The sequence below is a fragment of the Lycorma delicatula genome, chromosome 3 (assembly GCF_047948215.1).
Source record: "Lycorma delicatula isolate Av1 chromosome 3, ASM4794821v1, whole genome shotgun sequence".
NCBI classification, from domain to species: Eukaryota; Metazoa; Arthropoda; class Insecta; order Hemiptera; family Fulgoridae; genus Lycorma; species Lycorma delicatula.
This window is the reverse complement of record NC_134457.1, coordinates 173,551,522-173,572,970: the sequence shown is the minus strand read 5'-3', so window position 1 is coordinate 173,572,970 and position 21,449 is coordinate 173,551,522. Positions and strand designations below refer to the sequence as shown.

At 30.6% G+C, this 21,449-nt stretch overlaps 1 protein-coding gene across 5 annotated transcripts in view; it reads right to left on the bottom strand.

The window, feature by feature from the left end:
- The window catches only part of LOC142322226 (uncharacterized), a 282,710-nt gene that overhangs the window by 252,761 nt on the left and 8,500 nt on the right, over positions 1-21,449 (bottom strand). For all 5 annotated transcript variants that reach the window (XM_075361052.1, XM_075361049.1, XM_075361050.1 and 2 more), the window contains exon 2: positions 8,504-10,218. In XM_075361052.1, coding sequence (XP_075217167.1) covers positions 8,504-10,218 — 1,715 coding nt within the window. The remainder of the gene's footprint in view (positions 1-8,503; positions 10,219-21,449) is intronic.

The window sequence follows — 21,449 nt, the reverse complement described above, 5'->3', positions numbered from 1 at the left end:
GAGAGGAAAACCCCAACAACTGGAAATACTACACACCATTTTGAAATAGCTGCTAAAAAAGATGCTGATGAACAAGCTCAAACATTAAGAGAAAAAGCTAAGAAATTCTGGGAAGAAGCTAAGAAGCTGATAGAAGAAACTAAGAAATTAAAGACTACAGGTAGGCCTGCGGCAGAAAATGAAACTGAACCTGCTAAAAAAAGTCATCTGAAGAGGCTAAAAAATTGAAAGAAGGGACTAATAAACTTTTAATAGAGGCCAAGAAATTAACAAAAATAAAGCAGAACAAAAAGAAGGGAAAGAAGGTAGGCCTAATACAGCACTTGCAGGAAAGCGTAATTCTAAGACGAGTTGCAAGAAAAAAATATATCCGGTTGAAGATTCAAGTGATGACAATCAGGATAATTATCTGTGCATTTGATGTCAGGAAAGCTATATATGTTCAAAACCAGAAGAATGGATAATGAACAAAACTTGCAAAAATTGGGCACATGATGCATGTGCAGAGGCAGAAGAAGATGACAGTATCATATATGACATTTATAAGAAGAAAAATAATTAATAGATGGAACAATATAAATTTAGTAATAAATGTAATAATAAAAATAAATGATATAATAAAGTGAGCTATGTAATTAAATGAAAACATTTAACAATAAAAAAATGATGTGTGTTTTCTTACTTTACAGTTTGGGGCACATAGGACCAGGCGGTCCTATTACCCCAAAGCATGGGGCAGAGAGGACCTGTTGTATTACGTAGATTTTCATTGTATTTTTCCAGAAAATGTTATTGATTATAGCTTTCCAATCAATTAGTATAATAATACAAAATACAAGTAATAAAACACTATTTTTTTGCAATTTTTTTAAAACAAGATACATGCGAAAATAGATTAGAGGGTCTTCTGTATCCTGACTTACTCTATATATTGCAATCTGTTCAACTAGTGAACCAGTGAATCCCCCCCCCCCCCCCAATACCAAATGGATGTTATTATTTGTCATAACATGTAAAAAAAAATTTGTTTAGCTGTATTTTTCCTGTATCCATCCAACTAAAGGAAGGAAATGAAATATAGAAATTAGTAGCTTGTGAAAAAATACTATTCTTGACCAAATTTGAACTAAGAATCTTCCAGATGAGAGACAGACTTTCATTACAGAAATAAACACTGGTTATTCTATTTATGTATAAAAATTGATATTTCAGTTCAATTAGTAAGTACAAAATATACAAAAACACAATTCCTTGTACTAAATTGACAGACAATGTATAAATATAATGCACTTTGACCATAACCTGAATGCATGAGTTCTTAAATTAAAAAAAAGAAGAAGCTATAATTGTTAACTTCAGCTAGAATGACAAATCAATAGAGTAATGACAGCATTTCTGATCACTTTATGTGTTACTTCTGAGTAGTTGAAAATACTCTAAGATATGTAAGGGGTCTTTCAAATTGAGCACAAAAATTGACCAAGTGCGATGGTGACATAGATTTTTAAAAAACTTTTTTTAAGCGTCATTTGTTTTGAATAGTTTACAATAAATCATCCTGCTTCAACAAAATTTACAAATCAGAAAAATTTATTATCAAAATATGGATTTGATTACATATCATGTGATTTGCAATATTTGTGGTGTGCATAATCAATCAAACAAAAGCACAATTCATCACTTGATTAAGAAATTTGAAAAGAAATTTTCTCTACATTATATTGAAACAAAAATTCACAAAAGAGATGCTAGGAATCAAGAAAATGTTGATGTTGTAAGTGCAAATGTTACTGAAAAATCAAAGTTTGCCCATATAAGATTCAACTAATTCAAGAATTAAAGTGAATGGACCATTCTTTGCAATGAAGGTTTGCTGACTGGATTCTAGGACAGCTCAAAGTGGATTCAAATTTTCATTAAAAAAAAATCATCTTTTCAGATGAGGCTCATTTTTTGGCTTAACAGCTTTGTAAACAAGCAAAATTGCCATATTTGGGATGATTCCAATCTACAAATGATTCAATAGCAACCATTATTTCAAAAAAAAAGTCAGTTTTTGGTGTGGATTATGGATTATTGGCATCATTGGGCCATTTTTTTCTCAAAAATGAGCCAGATGTTTTTACTTAATGAATTAATTTTTAAAAAATCACCAATTTACAGTTTACAAGCCACAATAACAATCGCAGAACTTGCCTGTCTTACAATTGAAAGAGACTTTGATAAATACATTTCTCAAAATATTAATAATGTTTATTACTTGAAAGTTTTCAAGTGCCTAAAATAAAAATTAAATACCACAATCTTAAATTATCAAATCAGAAAATAAGCTAATTTATTTTTTATAGGATAAAGCAATTCATCTTTCCCAAATTGTAATATCATTAATAATATTTGAATAATATTTTCAGTAACCTAAATTACCTTAACAAAGATTTATGAATTTAATCCTATCATTTATTTTTATATTCTTTCTTTATTCTAATATATTTCATTCTTATAAATTTATACATCCAAAATAAATTCTCAAAATCTAATTTTCTCAAGCTATACACATTACTATCATAAAAAAAATTGTTTTCTATATATTTTACTTAAAAAAAACGATCAATTTAAAAGTATGTTTACAAATGGTAAAATGAGTCATTTTATTTTTCATTTCATACTCATAAATTATTAATAGCATTGATTCTATGTAGATTATTAGTTACAATAAACTTGTTTGTTTTTAACAGTATAAGTTTCTTCTGAACCAAGTGTTACTTTTTATTCATCTAGTTCAATAAAATTTTATTCTCAAAAAAAAAATTATCCAGTACTGAAGAATCCAAAATACAATCTTCAATAACCTTTATTGCAAGACAGGGAACCCCCCAGGAAAATTTTTTAAAAGATATTCAATACAAAAGTGTAGCTAAGTTTTATCCTTGAAATTTTTCACTCTGCATGAAGCATAAAGAAGATACATGTTTTAGTTAGTCTGAAATTTCAAAAGTTATTTTTTTAATTTTTTAGACTTCTTACTAAATCCTTTAATTTATGTATTGTTTTCATTTTTTTCTAAACATGAGTTCAAGATTAGATTCTTCCCAAAAATACTGACAAATGATTGTACAACGCTAACAAATATTGGCATACAACCCAGATTTTAATCAGAGGATTTACATAAACTTGTATGGTAAGTGTGATTAAAATGATTCCACAGTTTCTGCATGATGTGTTAACAGATACTATACATAACTACCTAATCTTCTTCACTTTTTTTTGTGAAATATGAACACTTTGAACAGTGTATCAAAAACTTACATTTTACAGTTAATAATATTTTACAGTTCAAAAAATTAAGCATCATAAACATTCTCAAATACTATCAAAACTTCAGTTTGAAAATACTGATCAAGAAAGCAAAGATTGAAATATTATGAATAAACTATAAAACATGTATTCTGTGTTAAATATATAACTTGTAAAATGAAAAAAAAACATAAAATAAATTGAAAAAAGACAAAAAATTAGCTTTTTGCTGGTTTTTTAAATAAACTATCAAGGAGAAACATTCAAGAAACAATAAAATATAAAAATCTACACCTAAATGTATATTTCAATTGATAAACAATTTGCTATCAGTAGATATAGTCAAACTGATTAAGTTAATAAAAATACAAAAACAAGAATAATACAAAATTATAAAACAAAAACAAGTATTCACTAAACGGTATAAAATTATACTTCTATTAGTAGTTACGAAAAGATAGAACAGCAACTATCAGCAAAAAGTAATAGAGATTAGCTTTGAACAGTCCAAAACAAAAATAAAAAGTTAGGCATAGTTTTAACAATTGAACTCCCACTAAAGCTGACCTGCTCTGGTTAGTTCTGGGTTGGTCCAAAGGGAACCTTTTGCTTTTTATTTAGGACTGCCAAAAACCAACATCACATTAGCTTTAGTTCAGCAATCATTTTTATTTAAATTCAATTAGAAATAATTTTTTGAAGGGTTTGTTAAGTAAAGATTTTTTGTTTAACATTTTGTGGTTATTTTTTACAATTGTATATATATATATATATATATATATATATATATATATATATATATATTTGCTTTTATAGTTAATCTGTAATTTCTGATGATGTTTGTTTAAAAATGGTAATGGATAGTTTTAAATGTTTTAATATTTTAAATGTTTATTTTTTGTAAATAATTCCTGAGAATTTTTTTACTATTTAAAAATAAATAATTAAGTATAGCAGCACTGCATCAGTAAACATTGTCTGCTACTATAAATACCTGCTTGACATTCTAATTCTTTTCTTTCATACGTCCAGTAAAAAAATAAATATTTAATTATTCTGGAAAAAAATTAAAATCTCACTTCAATTTGAAATCAGATTCATAAAAAATTAATTAAGTGTAAAAATGTCCCTTTATTTTAGTAACTTATTTTTATGTGTTACCAATTTGAACTAGATGATAACAATGCTCATCAAAAGCAGATACAATGGGCATAGAAATATATGCATTAAAACAAAAATTAATTTTCAATGGATGGAGTAGATTTAATTTCTGAAAAATACATTAAAGCATTTTTGATAAAGGATGATAAATTTTATTTAATAAATAAACAAATAAACAACCTCAAGTCCTTTTTTCTACTCTTTCTTAAAAGTAATTAATGAAATTTGCCAGCCTCCATGGCACGAGTGGTAGCGTCATGGTCTTTCATCCGGAAGTCAAGTTCAAATCCTCATCAGGCATGGCATTTTTCATACACTACAAAATTCCATTTCCATATCCCATGCACAAGCTTCAAGCTTATGCGGCGATATCAAGCAAAAAAAAAAAATATATAAAAAAAAAATAAAATTACACAAATTTGTATTTACACAAATTTGCAACTAATTTGAAAAAAGGTTTGTAATTTCGATGTGAGTTTTCAGTTTACTAAATAACATGTTCTATATAAATATTTTTTTTTAAATAGGCATGTCAAAAATAGAACTTAATAGTAAACACCTGTCTATCTGTTAAACCTACACATCTTCAGAATGTGAATTGTACCTTTACTAATAACAACAGTTAATGGCAGTTAGTCCATTAAAGCCATTAATGTACAACACACAGCTAAAATTTCAATTCCCAAATACTAACTGTTCTTATATAAATACTCTGAAATTATAAACATACTTTGTTTATACTTGCAAATTTTCATTAAAATAAATTTATTAGCATATCCTAAATCATAATAATAACATTTAAAAAAAAAAAAATATATATATATATATATATATATAATCAGTTACGGAATGTCATTTAATAAGTATAAAATAAAAAACATAATCAAAATGATAAACATACCATCATGTATGTACTCTCTATAGAACACTCCCAACATTTTATGCTAAAATTTCAGTTTTACATGGTATGAAAATTTCAAATTACCATGAAAGTAATCCACATTAATAAAACATATAAGTTCACTTAGATATGTGGAGGTGATAGCTACTCAGACATTAAAGAATAAATAAGCATAGAAACTAACAAGTTTTCTTTGAAATACAATACACTGCAGTAATGTGTGCAACAATAAATAAATAATGGATTTGTAATACATTCAACTAAAACTTATAAAAAAAAATTTGATTTATAATTAAGAGAAAATATTGCACTAAATTTTATTACCACTAAATGAAAATGATGAATAGCTAAAAAAGACTATATTAGTGAAATAGTCACACAAGTAAATAACAATATTAATGACAGATAAACAAAATAGGTAGTATAGTGCATCTTCTTGTAAGAATGTGCATGAGAACTTGAATCTAAAAAGGAAATTAAAATAGAATTAAAATTGAAATTAACGACTGAAAAAAATTACCTTTGAGATATTTTACAGTCAGTTATTTAATTGAATCCATGTCCTTTCAACAAAAAAAAATGCTCAAAATATATGGTATCTTTTGGAATAAAATATTAGATTTTTTGAAAGTATGCTGACACCTGAGATATCCAGTTTTTATCACTTAATAGTACATTTTATGTTTTTCATTCTTTTCTCTTATTATTATATAAAAATGTCACAGTACTCTAAACCACTTAATTTAAGTCAAAATAATAATCCAAAATAGTTCAGTAAGATAAAATAAAACATTACACAACACAGGAGAAGGTGAGAAATTAAACTAAGTCCAAATAATATTAATTTGAAAATAGTGAAATTCATTTAACATTCAATGTTGTTCTTTTTTAATAAAATTCACAATGTAGACTATTTTCAATATTTATTATGCAATACAATGCTTCTGTTAACAAAAAAATACTTTTAAAATTTAATGATAAATTATGCTGAAGTACTTAATACAAGTTGACTGTTTGAAAAACTGAGGAGACATAAAATAATTATTGATTGGTTATAAACAATGCCCTTAACATAACTTTAAAAGCATCTGAATTTTTAACTCTCTGACTAGATTATTCCTAGTTAACACTACTTTAACAGGTTAAACTTAATAATCGTAGTTACTAGGCATTATTTATTTGGCATGATTTAAAACACTGTCTGGTATCATACAATAGCTAATAGAGAATTTGAAAATAACTTAAAAGGTATTTAAAAAACATGACTCGTTGGAGGGTACTATGAGGCCAAAGAAGCATCGAATTGTGTTTGTCTATACATAAATATAAATAAAACTAACTTAGGTCTGTAAGTAACTAATATTAACAATATTTGATGCACAATGTGAAACTAATAATCAAAGTATAACAAATCCTTCAAGGTGACAATGAAATAGGCCAGCAATTTCTTACAAATAACTAATTCACTAATACGTTGGACACAAACACACTAACACTAATTCTCTTGCCCAGTCAAATTATGAGGGATAAAATTTAGAAGTAGCTGCTCATATGTGTATACAATTTAATACAAGATCCATTCTTTTTTGGATCCAACATAAATTTAAATGTCAACTTAACTTTGCCAAAATAAAAACTATTAAAATTCTAACTGTGGTCGTAACAAAATACACACAAGACTGGGATGGAAAACTACTTAATACTAGGTGTACAAAAAAGGATATCAGTGTTACCATTTGTTATAATATCTCCTGGATAGGGGGTATCATGATGATTTAATGCTGGAAGCAAAGTGCAATGCAAAAAGATCAGTTCAATGGCACGTATAACCGAATATTGATTCCCTATTTTTCTGTTTGACAACGACATTAGTAAAGATTCTAGTAAAGACTTTTTATCAGGAAGCCTTCTGTGTTTTAAAGTTTGCTAAATGTGAATCTATAGTTACTGTTTAAGGTGTATTTATACAGATTAATTGTGATAATCTAAGTGATAATTACATTTGTCGATGGCTTAATATGTTTTAAATGACCGGATGTTTGTAAAAAAGGAAAGATAAGGGGCATCCGAAGGTGTTTGAAGAAAATATTGAACATTACAGGGAGTCATTTCTGCATAGCCTAAAAAATCTGTTAAAATGGCCAGCCATGAACTAGTGATGTCAGTGATGGCAGAATGGAATGTTTAAGGAAATGCTTTCACATGTGTTCATACCTTTTACAAGCTTTGAAGCCTATTGGCACGCTGTGGGTGCCGACTTCACAATTTGAAAAAATGCAGCATGAAGATGAAGACGACATTCTTAATAGTATTGTATTTAGTAATGAGTCAATGTTTCATCTTAATTGAAAAGTTAACGCACATAATGACTATATCTTGGCGTCAGAAAATCCCTATGACTATTTACAATGTAAAAGGGACTCCCCAAAATTAAATGATTTTTGTGCAATATCCCAACGGCAAGTTTAGGGGCGTTCTTTTTGCCAAAGCTAGCGTAACAGGAATTGTTTATTTTTATATGCTGTGTACCATGGCTCTTTCCTCAACTGCAAGATGGACCAAAGAATTGTATTTGGAAACAAGATGGCGCACCTCCTCAGTTGCTTAACTCTGTTGGCTCACTTGAATGACATTTTTCTTGACCATGGATTGGTCGGCATAGACCCAGTGACAGAGCTTGTTTGCAATGGCCTCCAAAATCACCACATCTAACCCCATGTGACTTTTTCATTTGGGATTTTATAAAGGATCTTATATTGTGCGTTTGTTACCTTCTGATCTACCCGATTTGTTGCACAGGATTGAAGCAGGTGTTGCTTCCATTATTCCACATGTGCTGATTAAATATGGGTCGAACGCTCCTACCGAGTGGATGTGTGCCGCGTGACGAAGGTCTCGCGGCACAGACCCATTGAACACTTGTAGGAAAAACTATAATAGTTACTCTACTGTTTGTTATTTATTACTGTAAATCAAAGATAAAGTAATAATAAATAACTTTAAATTACCATATTCTTTTTTGTAGATTCTGTATAATAAATATTCTTCATTACACAACTCGGCGAAAATTTTGATTCAATTTAATAAATTCCCTAACGTTTTAAGTAAACTGATAAATTTATAAAGTTGAATTGGATTTTTACTCACCCTACGGATGTACTGCGATGTTCTCGAATCTCTTGCACGTCACTCCTTGGTTCTTCAGTAATTTCGTGGGATAAAGGTTGATTTTCGTTTATCTGTTGCAGTCTAGTATTGTGAATTATCGATGTATCCAAGGGTTTATTTGCAGGAACGAATACAAATTTACTGTCAGAAATGGGAGAAGAACAAGACCAGTACTTACGAGCATCAAAGATATTGCGTTTATCTTTATTAGAGGTATATTTTGAAAAACACTCTGATTGCAGATATTTGTTGTCATATTCCTCAGCCGATTGATTTTTTTCTTTTGGATTTTGCAGATGAGATTCAAATGATTTGTTCTGCTTTGTTCTGTACTGATAGCTATTGTTAGAAAATTCCGATTTGGATGTTGCCGTACTGTAATCTGAAAGTGTATGGTCTTCAACTGACACATTTGTCGGTGTCTTTGAATCATCTTGGCTAAAATTAGTTTCGTTAAGATAAGTATCGTTTGAGTTATGCACATCAGAATATGTATTACTCAGTTTGGACGACTTACTGCTGTGAAAATCATCTTTTGCTTCAGACTGTGTATTTTCAGCGTTTCTCTCCACGGTTGATTCATGCGAATAACTACGTCTGGATACTTCTCTTTCCACACTTTTTCCTCTTTTATCAATAAATGAGCGTTCTTCCTTCACAAACTCTTCTCGATGATTTTCGTAAAATCCTGCTGGAGTGTGACAACGATTCATTTCCTCACCAAAAGGACTGGTTTCTTCAATTACTGATCCACTCTTACGATAAACATACGATTTTTCTTCTTCTTTAACATAATTTCTATCCGTATCAGAAATCTTAGATGATGTCTCTTCCATTTCGTACGTCTTCATTTCCTTTTTATTATGAGTTCTTTTACAAGTTCGTTCACTAAAAGAAGAAGTAACTTCAGAGTGATTTGATTCCGCGAATTCTTTCTGCTCTTTATCTAATTTTTTCGAAGGGCAACCGTAATTAGGATTATAATCATCTGGATTTTCATGCCATGGAAATTTTCCAGGTTTGTTTGTCGCCGACTCTTTAAAATTTTCAGTCGATAAACCACCAGGGCAGCTACTTTCTCTACCATAAAATCTATTACCAGAATTTTCTCTATTTTGTTTCACATCTGCCTTTTTATCTGGAAATAATTTATCTGTATCATCCGTAAATGATTGCGTACGATCCCAATCAAATAAAAAGTTTCTTCGTCCTGTTTTATGAGTCCAAATCGGTTCGGAAAGTACTGAAGAATGAAATAAATCGGTATTAGAAGAGAAACTGACAGGAGTAAAAGAACTACCTCTCTCCAGCGAATGACTTCTGGAATGTCTCCCTCTAGAACGAAATAACTCACTATCTACACTGTTATAAAAATCGCGAGATCGAAGACCACTACTACAGCGTTCCCAGAATTGTCGTTTAGCTTTCCTAGCATCAACTGAAGAGGATGATCCGGGACGGCACCTCCATTGCCATGGTACTGACTCGGACGATGAAGCGATCGATTCGCTACAATCACTGAACTTACGCGATGACTGACCTCCCTTTACTACTACTAATTCTAGGCATTTGTCAGGTCGTTGAACTATTTCCTGTGCTTGCCACGCGTTTAACCGCTCACTATCTATACCGGCTACTTGAACTACCCTATCTCCCACAGATAAATGCTGCGATGACAACGCTCCCGGGGACACCTGTAAAAAAAGACCACATCTTTATAATTTATAACACCTCATTTTTTATTAATTTTTTAGTTAAAAATGTTTCAATTATCTTTTGTAAACACAAATATATCATTACTTCTTATTCTTATCAAATCCTTATCTTATTGTTAAGTGTAAATCATGTTGCCGGCCTCCATGGCGCGAGTGGTAGCGTCTCGGCCTTTCATTCGGAGGTTCCGGGTTTGAATTCCGGTCAGGCAAGACATTTTCACACGCTAAAAAATTGCTATTTCATCTCATCCTCTGAATCAATACATAACGGTGGGAGGCTAAAAAGTAAATCGTCTTTCCACGTACTGTATCCATAATTTCCCTTAAACATGTTCTTAATTATAGAAAAGTTGTCAATTAATGAAAATCTATTTTAATTAAAATAGTAAAATAAAAAACAGTAACAATTTTGTTACACTAATCAAAAACAAAAATTCAAAACTAATGAAGAGATTCATCTGCATATATGCAAATCACCTTGATCAGACTACTGTGAAGGGGATCGATAACGCGCCAAACATTTTTAAGATTCCTTACTAGTAAAAGGAATTAGAAAACTACCCTAAATCATTAAAATTTACTTATTAATCACTAGTAATAAAAATATTTTGTCATAACGATGGTCCCAAAACCGGACAAACCTGTAGAAGATGTATCTTCGAATTAACCGATTAGTCTTTTACCTAATCTCCCTAAGATCTTTGAGAGGATGTTCCTCAGACGAATTAGACCTATTTTAGTAGCGGAGGTTGATATTCCTCACCACCAATTTTGTTTCCGGAGTGAGCACTCCAGCGTTGAACAAATTCATAGATTTGCAGATGTCATCACCAGTTGTTAGGAAAGAAGGAATACTGTTCGGCGGTATTTTTGGATATCCTACAGGCTTTCGGTAAAGTATGGTTGCCAGGTCTGCTTTATAAGCTTAAAATGAGCCTACCACAACCATATTATTTGGTGTTACGTAACTAACTTGATAGAAGTTCTCACAGATTAAATATGGTCAAGCCAGTTATCAAGGCTTTTTTGATACTAAATCGAGGATTCTGCAGGGTTCAATCTTGGGCCCGGTTTTGTATTCATTCTACTCTACTGATCTTCCTAGTACAGAAAATATCACTCTTGCATCTTTTGCTGATGACACGGCGATTGAGGCGGTTGATATTAACCTAACAGTAGCGTTGGAGAAACTGAAATTGGAGTTAGACCTTCTCAGTGAATGGCTAGTTAAACGGAAGGTAAATATTAATATTGAAAAGTCGAGTCATGTGACGTTTGCGATGAGGAGAGAGTTTGCTCACGAGTCTGCCTAGATGTCCATACGGATAACGTGCGACACCTAGAACTTCATTTACACCGCCGCCTAACATGGAAAATCATGTGTGAGAAAAGAGGAAACAATTGAATATCAAACTTAGGCGGTTGAACTGGTAGGAAGAAGGTCCGTCTTATCGTTAAATAACAAACTGTTGTTTTAGAAGGCGTTTTTAAAGCCAATATGGGCTTACGGGATATAATTTTGGGGTGCGGCGAGTAACAGCAATATCAACATCCAAAGGTTCCAAAAAAATGTGCTGAGAAAAATTTCGGACGAGCCATGATTTGCGAAGAACTAGGAGATCTACGTTTACCTAGGGGATGCCATCTATTCATGAAGAAATCTACCGACTAATCCACCATCTAGCTGTTAACTTTTGGATAATAGTGAAGATGTGAGACGACTAAAGAGGCTGCATGTACTGAATCTAGAGACTGTTGTGTGTTGTTATCATCCTTTTACTACTGAAATTTTTTGCCGATATTATTTAGAAATTATTTTAATTTAGTAATATGAATTCTTCGTTTTGTTGTTTACGAACTGTTTAAGTTTCGTGTTTTTTATTTTGTTTCTTATATGTGACCAGTGTTAATTTGTTACGTTTTGTGTTTTACACATGTTTGACTTGTGACAATTATTTTATACTCAATTGCTTGTTCTGTTTTGTAAACCATTTAATTTTATTGTTCTCAATACCTATATGTTACCTTACCATTTAAACTTTTTTGTTCTTTAATTTTCTAATTGTTTGTACTTAGTTACGCTTAGTTATATTTTTATTCGTTATACTTTTTATTGAATTGTACGTTGTTAAAAATTTTATTGTATTGTCTTGGGAGATATCACTGGATAAATAACAAAAAATAAAAGACAAGTCGAAAATCTAGTAAACATTATATTAATATTCAGATAAAAATAAAAAAATTACGTGAAAGAGGGGTTTTTACGTCATTACTAATTGTACAATTTACTTATTTATAGTTTCATTGTTCAGTAAACCGATTGTAAATAAAGCAATACACAAATAATATATGTAGGAGCGACTAATGAGTCCAACCAAATTACACTTAGAGAAAAAAAAATGTATTACCTGGACTTTTATAAGTGAAAATGGTAAAGGGGCTTATAATAAACGTAAAAAAAATAATAAATGCGTGAGTAAAGGTGGTGGAGGGGTGATTTGAGTGATTGAAAAAAATTTTTTTTCAATACAATACAAAAGTTGTAGATCATGCAAAAATCTACAACTTTTGTAGCGGTCGCTTTTTAACATGACCTTAAAATTTCCTAGAAAAATGCGAAAAATTTTCCCTTTTTTCGTTTTTTATTTTTAATTTCCGTAGAAATAATTTAATTTTGACTAAACTTGATGAGAGTATACCTTTCTATGTCTTAAACACAAATTTCTTGACGTCAACTTTCGCCGGAAATCGCAATAATAACATTTTTCACCTCTTTTCAACCCCCCAAATCAACCCTCCACCACCCCCACTCACGCATTTATTTTTTTTACGTTTATTATACGCTCCTTTACCATTTCCACTGATAAAAGTTCAGGTACTGTCACAAATTAAAGTGGATTTTCACTAATTTAAAAAAGATGCAAATGTAAGTAAAAGAATTTTCTCCACTAGGAGAATTTTTTCCATTTTCAAATGAAATCAAACCTCCTAATTATTGAGCCCATACGAGGGGAAGTAACAAATCATGTGTGTGTTATGTTTCTCTAAAATGGAATATTCGTTGTATATTGATGATCACAATAAAATAACAATAGTTCGTCTTAAACAAAAATTTTGTTTATGACAAAACCACAGATTTTTTTTGTACTTGTATTTATTTAAAATAAATAAAATAAAAATGTTATACAATTGTTAAAAGTACAAAGTAATGAACATACACGGACTTACATTTTTTTATTTAACACAATGAAATATTACTTATAATTAAACGCACACATACATTTAATATAAATAATGATTTATCCAGAGGTTATTATCTATTAAGGATGAATATTTACACTACAGACATTGGAAAACAAAAAATAAAACTAAATATGATTATCTGTTTAAATAAATTTCTTGTTAAAAAAATGATTCTGGTACAATATTTTAAAAATCTATTTAAAAAATTCTGATGTGGACACCACATGACTTCCTTGTACGCCTATAAAATTACACATACACATTTTTTTTAAATTAAAAGAACATAAAATTTTATTTCATTAAAAACTTTTGATATTTTTTCATACTTTTTTTGTTGTTATTATTGAATTTATTTATCGCAAAACATTTTTACAATCAGAGATTACTTATGAATAAATCAATGTATTTAAATTTTTTTTAAATATATTAAAAAAAAGGAAACAAAGTGGGATTCGAACCGATGTGGGTTTTCCTTGTAAGATCCAAATATTTCATTAATTAAAATTTTATTGGGCTATAACTCTGGAACAAATGAAAATAAGTACCACTTATGATATATCGTTGAAAAGCTCTCAATGAAGGCTTATTACTACAGTTAAGAAAAAGTTCAAAATCCATAAAAAATATTGTATTTTGTGCTTTCTTGGATACTTTTGAGTCAACCGATTGCAATCAAAAGGGGAGGCGCACAACTAGATGTTACAACAGTCCTAAATCCAAAATTTCAACATCCTAAGCTAATCGTTTTTGAGTTATGCGAGGTACGTACAGACGTCACGTTGAAACTAGTCAAAATTTATTCAGGGATGGTCAAAATGGATATTCCCGTTGAAATTTGAAAACCGAAACTTTTCGCGATCACAATACTTCCTTTACTTTGTACAAGTAAAAATAAACAAAAATAAGAAAGTATTTTTTAGGATACATAACTTACGAATAACAACAATTTTTTTCATTTAAATAAAATGGAGAAACATTTTATTGTTAAGCATACTCTAGAGTGGTTTTGGTTAAATTTTACTAAATTGAAATTAAACTTGCCTAAATTAAACTCGCCTAAGTATTCCAAAAAACGTAATTTTTCTAAAGTATTAAAATTCAAATTTATTCCAATCATAATTTCACAAATAATTATAAAACGTTCCATTCTATGGAATACCTAGAGCAAACATAAAAGCTAATAATGCCAAAGATATTAATACATGAGTGTTAAAATAAAGTCTAATCTAAATAATAATTTAAAAGTCTCATGGAGTCTTGTTCATATTACTAATAATTATATACGATAAGTTGCGGTGTGCGGCACATTTAGGGTTCGATTCGGTATTACTTAACCTTTGATCATACTGTAAATTTTGAGTACTGTATTTTAATTTTATTTATTCTGATTTTGAATTCAAAACACTATTGTTCTGAATGTTGGCAAATAGATGTTTAATATAGTGTTCAAAAAGTGACGCAACCTTATGAGAAATTAAGTTAAAATAGTAGTTGAAAGTGGTTTTCATTATGCCAATCACATAATTGAATACGACGTCGCATGTTCTTGTTCACATAAGAACGGTACACATAACGGTTCACAGAGAGAGCGGATAAGAACGGTTCACATAAGAACACATGTTGTAACGATTGTTGAGGAATTTCAAGGACCCATCATTCAATTTCGCTCTGCAATTCGGGAATGGTGTGAGAGCATTGATGAGTTTTGCAAGCAGCATCCTTAAGGCATCCCCACAAGAAAAAGTTAGGAGGGGATAAGTCGGGAGACCGCTTTGAAACACAACCCCTTTGAAATCTCTTGTCCATGAAAATACTGATCCAAGAAAGTCATAGTGTTATTGACTGTGAGCCGCAGCGTTGTCCTGCTGAAATCGCGTGTACTCTAGCCGTCTGCAGATATAGTGCTTACAAATTGTTACACCATCTGAATGTTGCGCTCATTGTTCACTGTGCCATGAAGATTCGCCTACGTGACATTGCACACCAAACACCCACTTTTGTCCCTGATGTGGATATTCCGTACACCAAATGCGCGAATTCTGTGCATTCACATAGTCATTAAGGTGGAACCATGCCTCATCAGACCAAAACCAGTCATCGAGTTTTTCCCCGTCTGGCGTTACAGATGACATGAACCACTGACAGAAAGGTACACGTTCTCCAGTGTATGTAGATAACAACTTGTGAACAACAAAAATGAATTCTGTACAGATGATATTTAAACACTTTCGCAATTCCGTGTGGGCACTACCAACGGAGAGACTAGACTGGTTAGATAGGCGTCGTACAACCCACCGGGTTGGTCTAGTGGTGAACGCGTCTTTCCAAATCAGCTGATTTGGAAGTCGAGATTTCCAGCGTTCAAGTCCTAGCAAAAGTCAGTTATTTTTACATGGATTTGAATACTAGATCGTGGATACCGGTGTTCTTTGGTGGTAGGGTTTCAATTAACCACACATCTCAGGAATGGTCGAACTGAGACTGTACAAGACTACACTTCATTTACACTCATGCATTTAGAAGAAAATGTACCAACTTTTTGAAGAAAAGTACGATATTATTTTCCGCCACACGGAGGTGTTGGGAGAGGGGTAAAAATGAATGTTTTTACGTGTTGAGGTATGAGAAGTACGAAAATACAATTTTCTTTAAAATAATCGTGTTTCCTTATATATGCCTATATTCATATGCCTTTGTGTAAAATTTTGTGGCTCGAAAATCTCTAAAACTACTAGATTAATTTAAATGAAATTTATATAAGCTGTAGTATGTATCTGAAGTTATGCATGAGAAAATTTGATGAAATTGGTTAAGTCGTTTTTAATTTACATTCAATTAAGGTCGAAAAAGATTTTGAGGTTATGTTGACTGGAAGTGGTATTTTTTTCATACGCTCTTATGCATTGAGTCACAGTAGTGAGTGAGTTCAAACTTGTTTTTTTTTTTTTTTTTTTTTAGTTTTTTTAATTTTACTTCTTTTCGACGTAACTATTTTATAGGGATCAAAGATTTTTATTTATTTATTTTTTTTTTTTTTTGTAAAATTTTACATTTGAATGAGTTGATGCTTTTTCAAAAGGAAACAAAATAAAACAACGAAAAGTCGGTTTTCTTGCGCAGAACTGGTGAAGAATTTTGTTAACTCTAATGTATTTTGCAGGTAAAACAATTTTGTTATCAGCAAAAACGGCAAATCATTCATAATCTATACGATACGTAAAATTTTAACTACTGGCATTTTTTATTTTTAATTATATCATCTGTGAATAAAATAATAATAATACCAAGAGAATCTGGAGAATAATTAAGAACTTCTGTTCTTAATTATCTCTCTTCTCTTCTCTGCCAAAATTAGCGATTGACAGGAGGCCAAATTTCAAAATATTTGATATTCAAGTGAAACTTAACTACACTGCTGTTAGGTCGGGGTTTTCATGTATTCCTTGTAGCTACTCATTATTTTTCTCCCTCTAATGGGCGAACGCATTTGAAACAAAGGCTCTTCTCGATTCAATGATTGAGGTCATTAAAAAAAATTTAATATAAGCAAATAACATTGGCCTTAAACTTTAATTTTTACTCACCATAGAATAATTTTCTGGCATTATCCACCTCGGTTATCAAGTGGATATCCGTCAGAAAGAATGTATGTGGAGAATTTAGTAGCGATATTTAGTTGTTGATCATTTTATTGCTTTTAAATGAACCAAAGGTCAAACTCAACTCGTTTAGGTTTATGAAATTTCTATTTTCATTAAATCCGAACAGACCTTTCTGATGCGTTGGACGGAAGAGAGCAGAAATCGTTAGAAACTGCTTTTTAAAAGTAAGAAAATACTAACTTATGTATAAAACAGCAATCGCACATTCGGTTTTATCGAAAAAAATGTGAGCATAGAATAAATTTTGGGAAAATAATTCCAGCAAAGTAAAAATTTTACTAAATTCAAGGCAACGTAGTTATTTGATCAAAATAAATTAAAAGTAAGAGTAAATAATCTGAGAGAACTGTATCCGTTGCCAGAGTAATGTTATAAACAAAATACATAATATTTATTTAAGAAACGATTTTTAAGCTACGCGAGAAATTTACGAGGATGATCATCATCAGAGTCGTACCGTTGATACCGAAAATAAACATCGTGCTCGTATGTTACTCAATACTTTGCCCGGACAGTTTACTGTCCACGTGGAGAACTATAAACCAAGACATTAAATAATGTGAGATCGTAAGTACTAAATATATTTATTTTAATAAACAAGTCGAAATAACAATAATGTTCCATTGTAAAGAAGACAGTAAATTCTCGTTCTGTTTATTCATCTACTGAATTACTATAATCAGAAATAGAATAAAAATAACACTAATCTAAAAAAATAATACTAATTTATATGTTTAAACACATTTAATCCACTCTCACTGACCTTATTGTTTAACATTTTTTTACTAGTATTATACACTTACGGATTACTGCCATAATTAAATTATAATCTGTTTTCAACACAATTGATTAAAGTTTAATGGGGAAAAAATTTAATCACATATATTTACATTGTGTCATAGTGAGAGCGCTATCTTTAGAGTAACATCATTTCATGTAATTGAATGTACAGTACTAAAATGAAGATTATTTATTATTATTTTCTTAATTGGAATTTCTGTAAAACAATAATTAATTCTTATTAACAATAAAAAATAAATTCAGTTCCTCGACATCTGATCTCTGTCTGCACTAGAAGGACAATTTTATGGTTCATTAGAGGTGTTAATATTTGGTAGATATATAAATTCCTTCACCAGAACTTTTTCATTATTAAGAAAAGCCCAAAACCTTTTCTTTATTTTTTTATTAGTTTTAAGAATGTGTATTTCTTTAAAAACAAAAAAAATAAATTTTTTTTTAAAGAAAATAAATTTTCTGCTGAAATTTTTTTTACAGGTATAGCTGCAATAACTGAAGAAAATTAAATAAACAAGAAAAATAATACTGAACTGCAATTTTTCAGTATTCTCTCTACTTGTGCTGTTGTACTCAGCTGAAAACATTTTCTTCATCAATGCAAAATGTAAATGGAACTTATAAAATCCTTATGGTGATTTATCACATGGAGTATTATTTTTTCATAACTAACTTTAGTACAAAAGAATACAATTATATTACACTTATTCTTCTGTTTTAAGATTTTACTTTGATTTAAAACCACTCTCCTGTTTTTAAATGGGACAAATCAAAGCATCACGCTATATTGTGTTAAGTTATGGTAAGTTAATCCCATTATTCTCCTTCAGGGAAATGAGGGCTGAACAATTTTTTTTAAGACAAGTTTTGGAGAAATAGCTTTCCTCCACACTTAACAATCTCTGCTTAGTTTTGGATTCGAGCTTCCACGTGGTTCGGCTCAATAGCTTAAGAGATAATGGAGAATCTCTTGAGTGAACTAAATTGGAATTGCTTTCCAGCTAACACCTGGGATTGTAACTCAGGAATCCATTTCCACAACCAAGGTTGCACCTTAGACAGTCTAATGTGGAAGGTGTTCTGGGAAAAAATCCACCATCAGCAGTCGCAATGATGTCACTGAAAAGTTGCCACTCGGATCCGGTGGGGCAACAATCATATACTATACAAAGGAATATATACTATACAAAGGAATGCCAGGAAAAAGAATTATGAGGAATTGCGTTTCTCAATTTGGATGTGGATTTCTTGTAAATTTAAAAATTATAGACTCCATAATAGAATTTAAATCACAGTTCCCCAGTTCGACCACTTTGACCTTTAAGTCATGAACCAAATTTACACAATCATTAACATGCATACTCCAACTAACAGCAAAAACAGCATTAAAGGGAAATGAGAAAAGGTACAAAATGTTGGGATCTTTTGGATCAAACAGTAATAAAAGTACCCAAGTATATATTTTAGTTGGAGATTTCAACACCCAACTTGGAAAGGAAAAGAGATAGAGACATAATAGGTAAATGGCCAGTTGAGCAAAAAACTAACAAAAATGGCCTCCAGACAATCGATATTTGTAGAAATAATAGCCTTATCTCTAAATCCGCCTGTTTTAAAAGGTTATCCTATAAATTCAAAGCATGGAAACACCCCGATTATAAAAAAGAAGAATGGTAAATAGACCATGTCTTCATGGATAAAGATTTCCATAGAGAAATTCACGATGTAAAAGTCCTGAGAGGAACTGACTCAGGCTCCATCCACTACATCGTGAAAATAAATATAAAAAAAAGAAGAAATCAATTAACAAAACTAAAAAGAAATTCGACCTGGCAACTCTAATTAACAATGAAACATATCTAAATAAAACTGAAAAAGAATTAAAAATTACTCAAAATTTAAATGACCTTGTTTCAAAATTAAAATCAATAGCAGAAGAACTAGTCTCATTAAAACCCAGGAAAAAGCACCAATGGTTGAATGGGGAATGTGTTCTCGCAATAGAGAAAAGACACCAAGCCTGGATAAGTCTTCAGATACAGAAAACAGAAGACTCTTATGAAAACTTCATCCTCCAAAGAAAACTGACCGACAAAATAATTAGAAATACTAAACAAAATTTCCACAAGTACATGTTTTATCAAATAGAAGAAAATTTTAACAAAAATAAATCAAGAGATTATTTCAGAACATTTGTAAATATCTGCAAAAATTCGACCCCCCTACACTAATGCTAAAAGATGAAGAAGGTAAAATATAGCCCACAGTAGTTCAGAAAATGCTAAATTCCTGGCTGAAGTGTTCAAAAAACTTTATAATTGTGAAGAATTGGCAGAATTGCTCCAAGTAGAAACCAATCCAGAAGTCCTCTCTAAATGGGAAGAAGCTGATCCCCATCCTACATCAAATTAACACAAGCAATAAAAGAATTGAAAAACTGCAAAGCTTGTGGTGAAGATCAAGTGTTTGTGGAAGTTTGGAAAAATGCCAGTCAAAACACAGTGGTAGAATTGCACAGACATTTGATAGGAATGTGGAAAGAAGAAACACTTCCAGAACACTGGACGACTGGTATAATCCACTCACCATCCTTCTGTATAAGCAAAATCAAAGTTAACGATAAAGAAATAAAAATAGTTGAACAATTTAAATACTCAGGTGAAATCATTCACTGCAGATTGAAGGAAAAACAAACATGTCAAAACAGAATAACTAAAATTAAAAGAGCACAAACTCTAACTTGGCAAAAATTCAATAAAAAATATCTCTCAATAAAATCCAAAATTCACCACTATAATGGATTAGTTCTTCTGGTGGCGATTTATGCTTGTGAGACTATCTTTCAGATTAAGAATGAAAGTAAAATGGACCAGTTACTTAAAAGAGAAAGGTGAATTATCAGAACTTGTTTAAATAAAAGTTATCAAAAGGATTGAGTCAGGGAATTGCTACAAATGAAACAGTCTACAAACAAGTTGACCCAATTCTCAGTACAATAAAAAAATTAAAGATTTCCCATTTTTTCCATGTATTAAGAATACCTGAGAACCGAATTCTAAAACAACTGGTCACAAGGAATATTTACAAAAAACCTGTAGAAAATATGTTGGAGAAATCCAAAGAGATCTTCAACAAATTGAAATGAGGGTTGAGGACACTTACAATAAAATTAAAATTAACTACGCACGTAAAAATAATAGATTCTAAATGTAAGTCATGGAATCTCAGAAAAATATTAGGTTTTTTGTAGTATTTTTAGTAACTTTATCAGTAACATTTACTAGTTTGAAGCTAAAAAAAATTGGATGTAGATTTATTAATCATCACTTAATTCCATTCGAGTCTCACTTTTACCATTATGAAACTGTGTCAACCATCAAATTCATTTTTCTTCAAAATATTATTTTTTTCTAATTCACTTCGTTATGTTTCCAAGTGATGCATAACAAAATTTATTTTTTTAACAGAAATTTATAAAGCCAGAATCTTACAAAAAAAAGAAGTTAT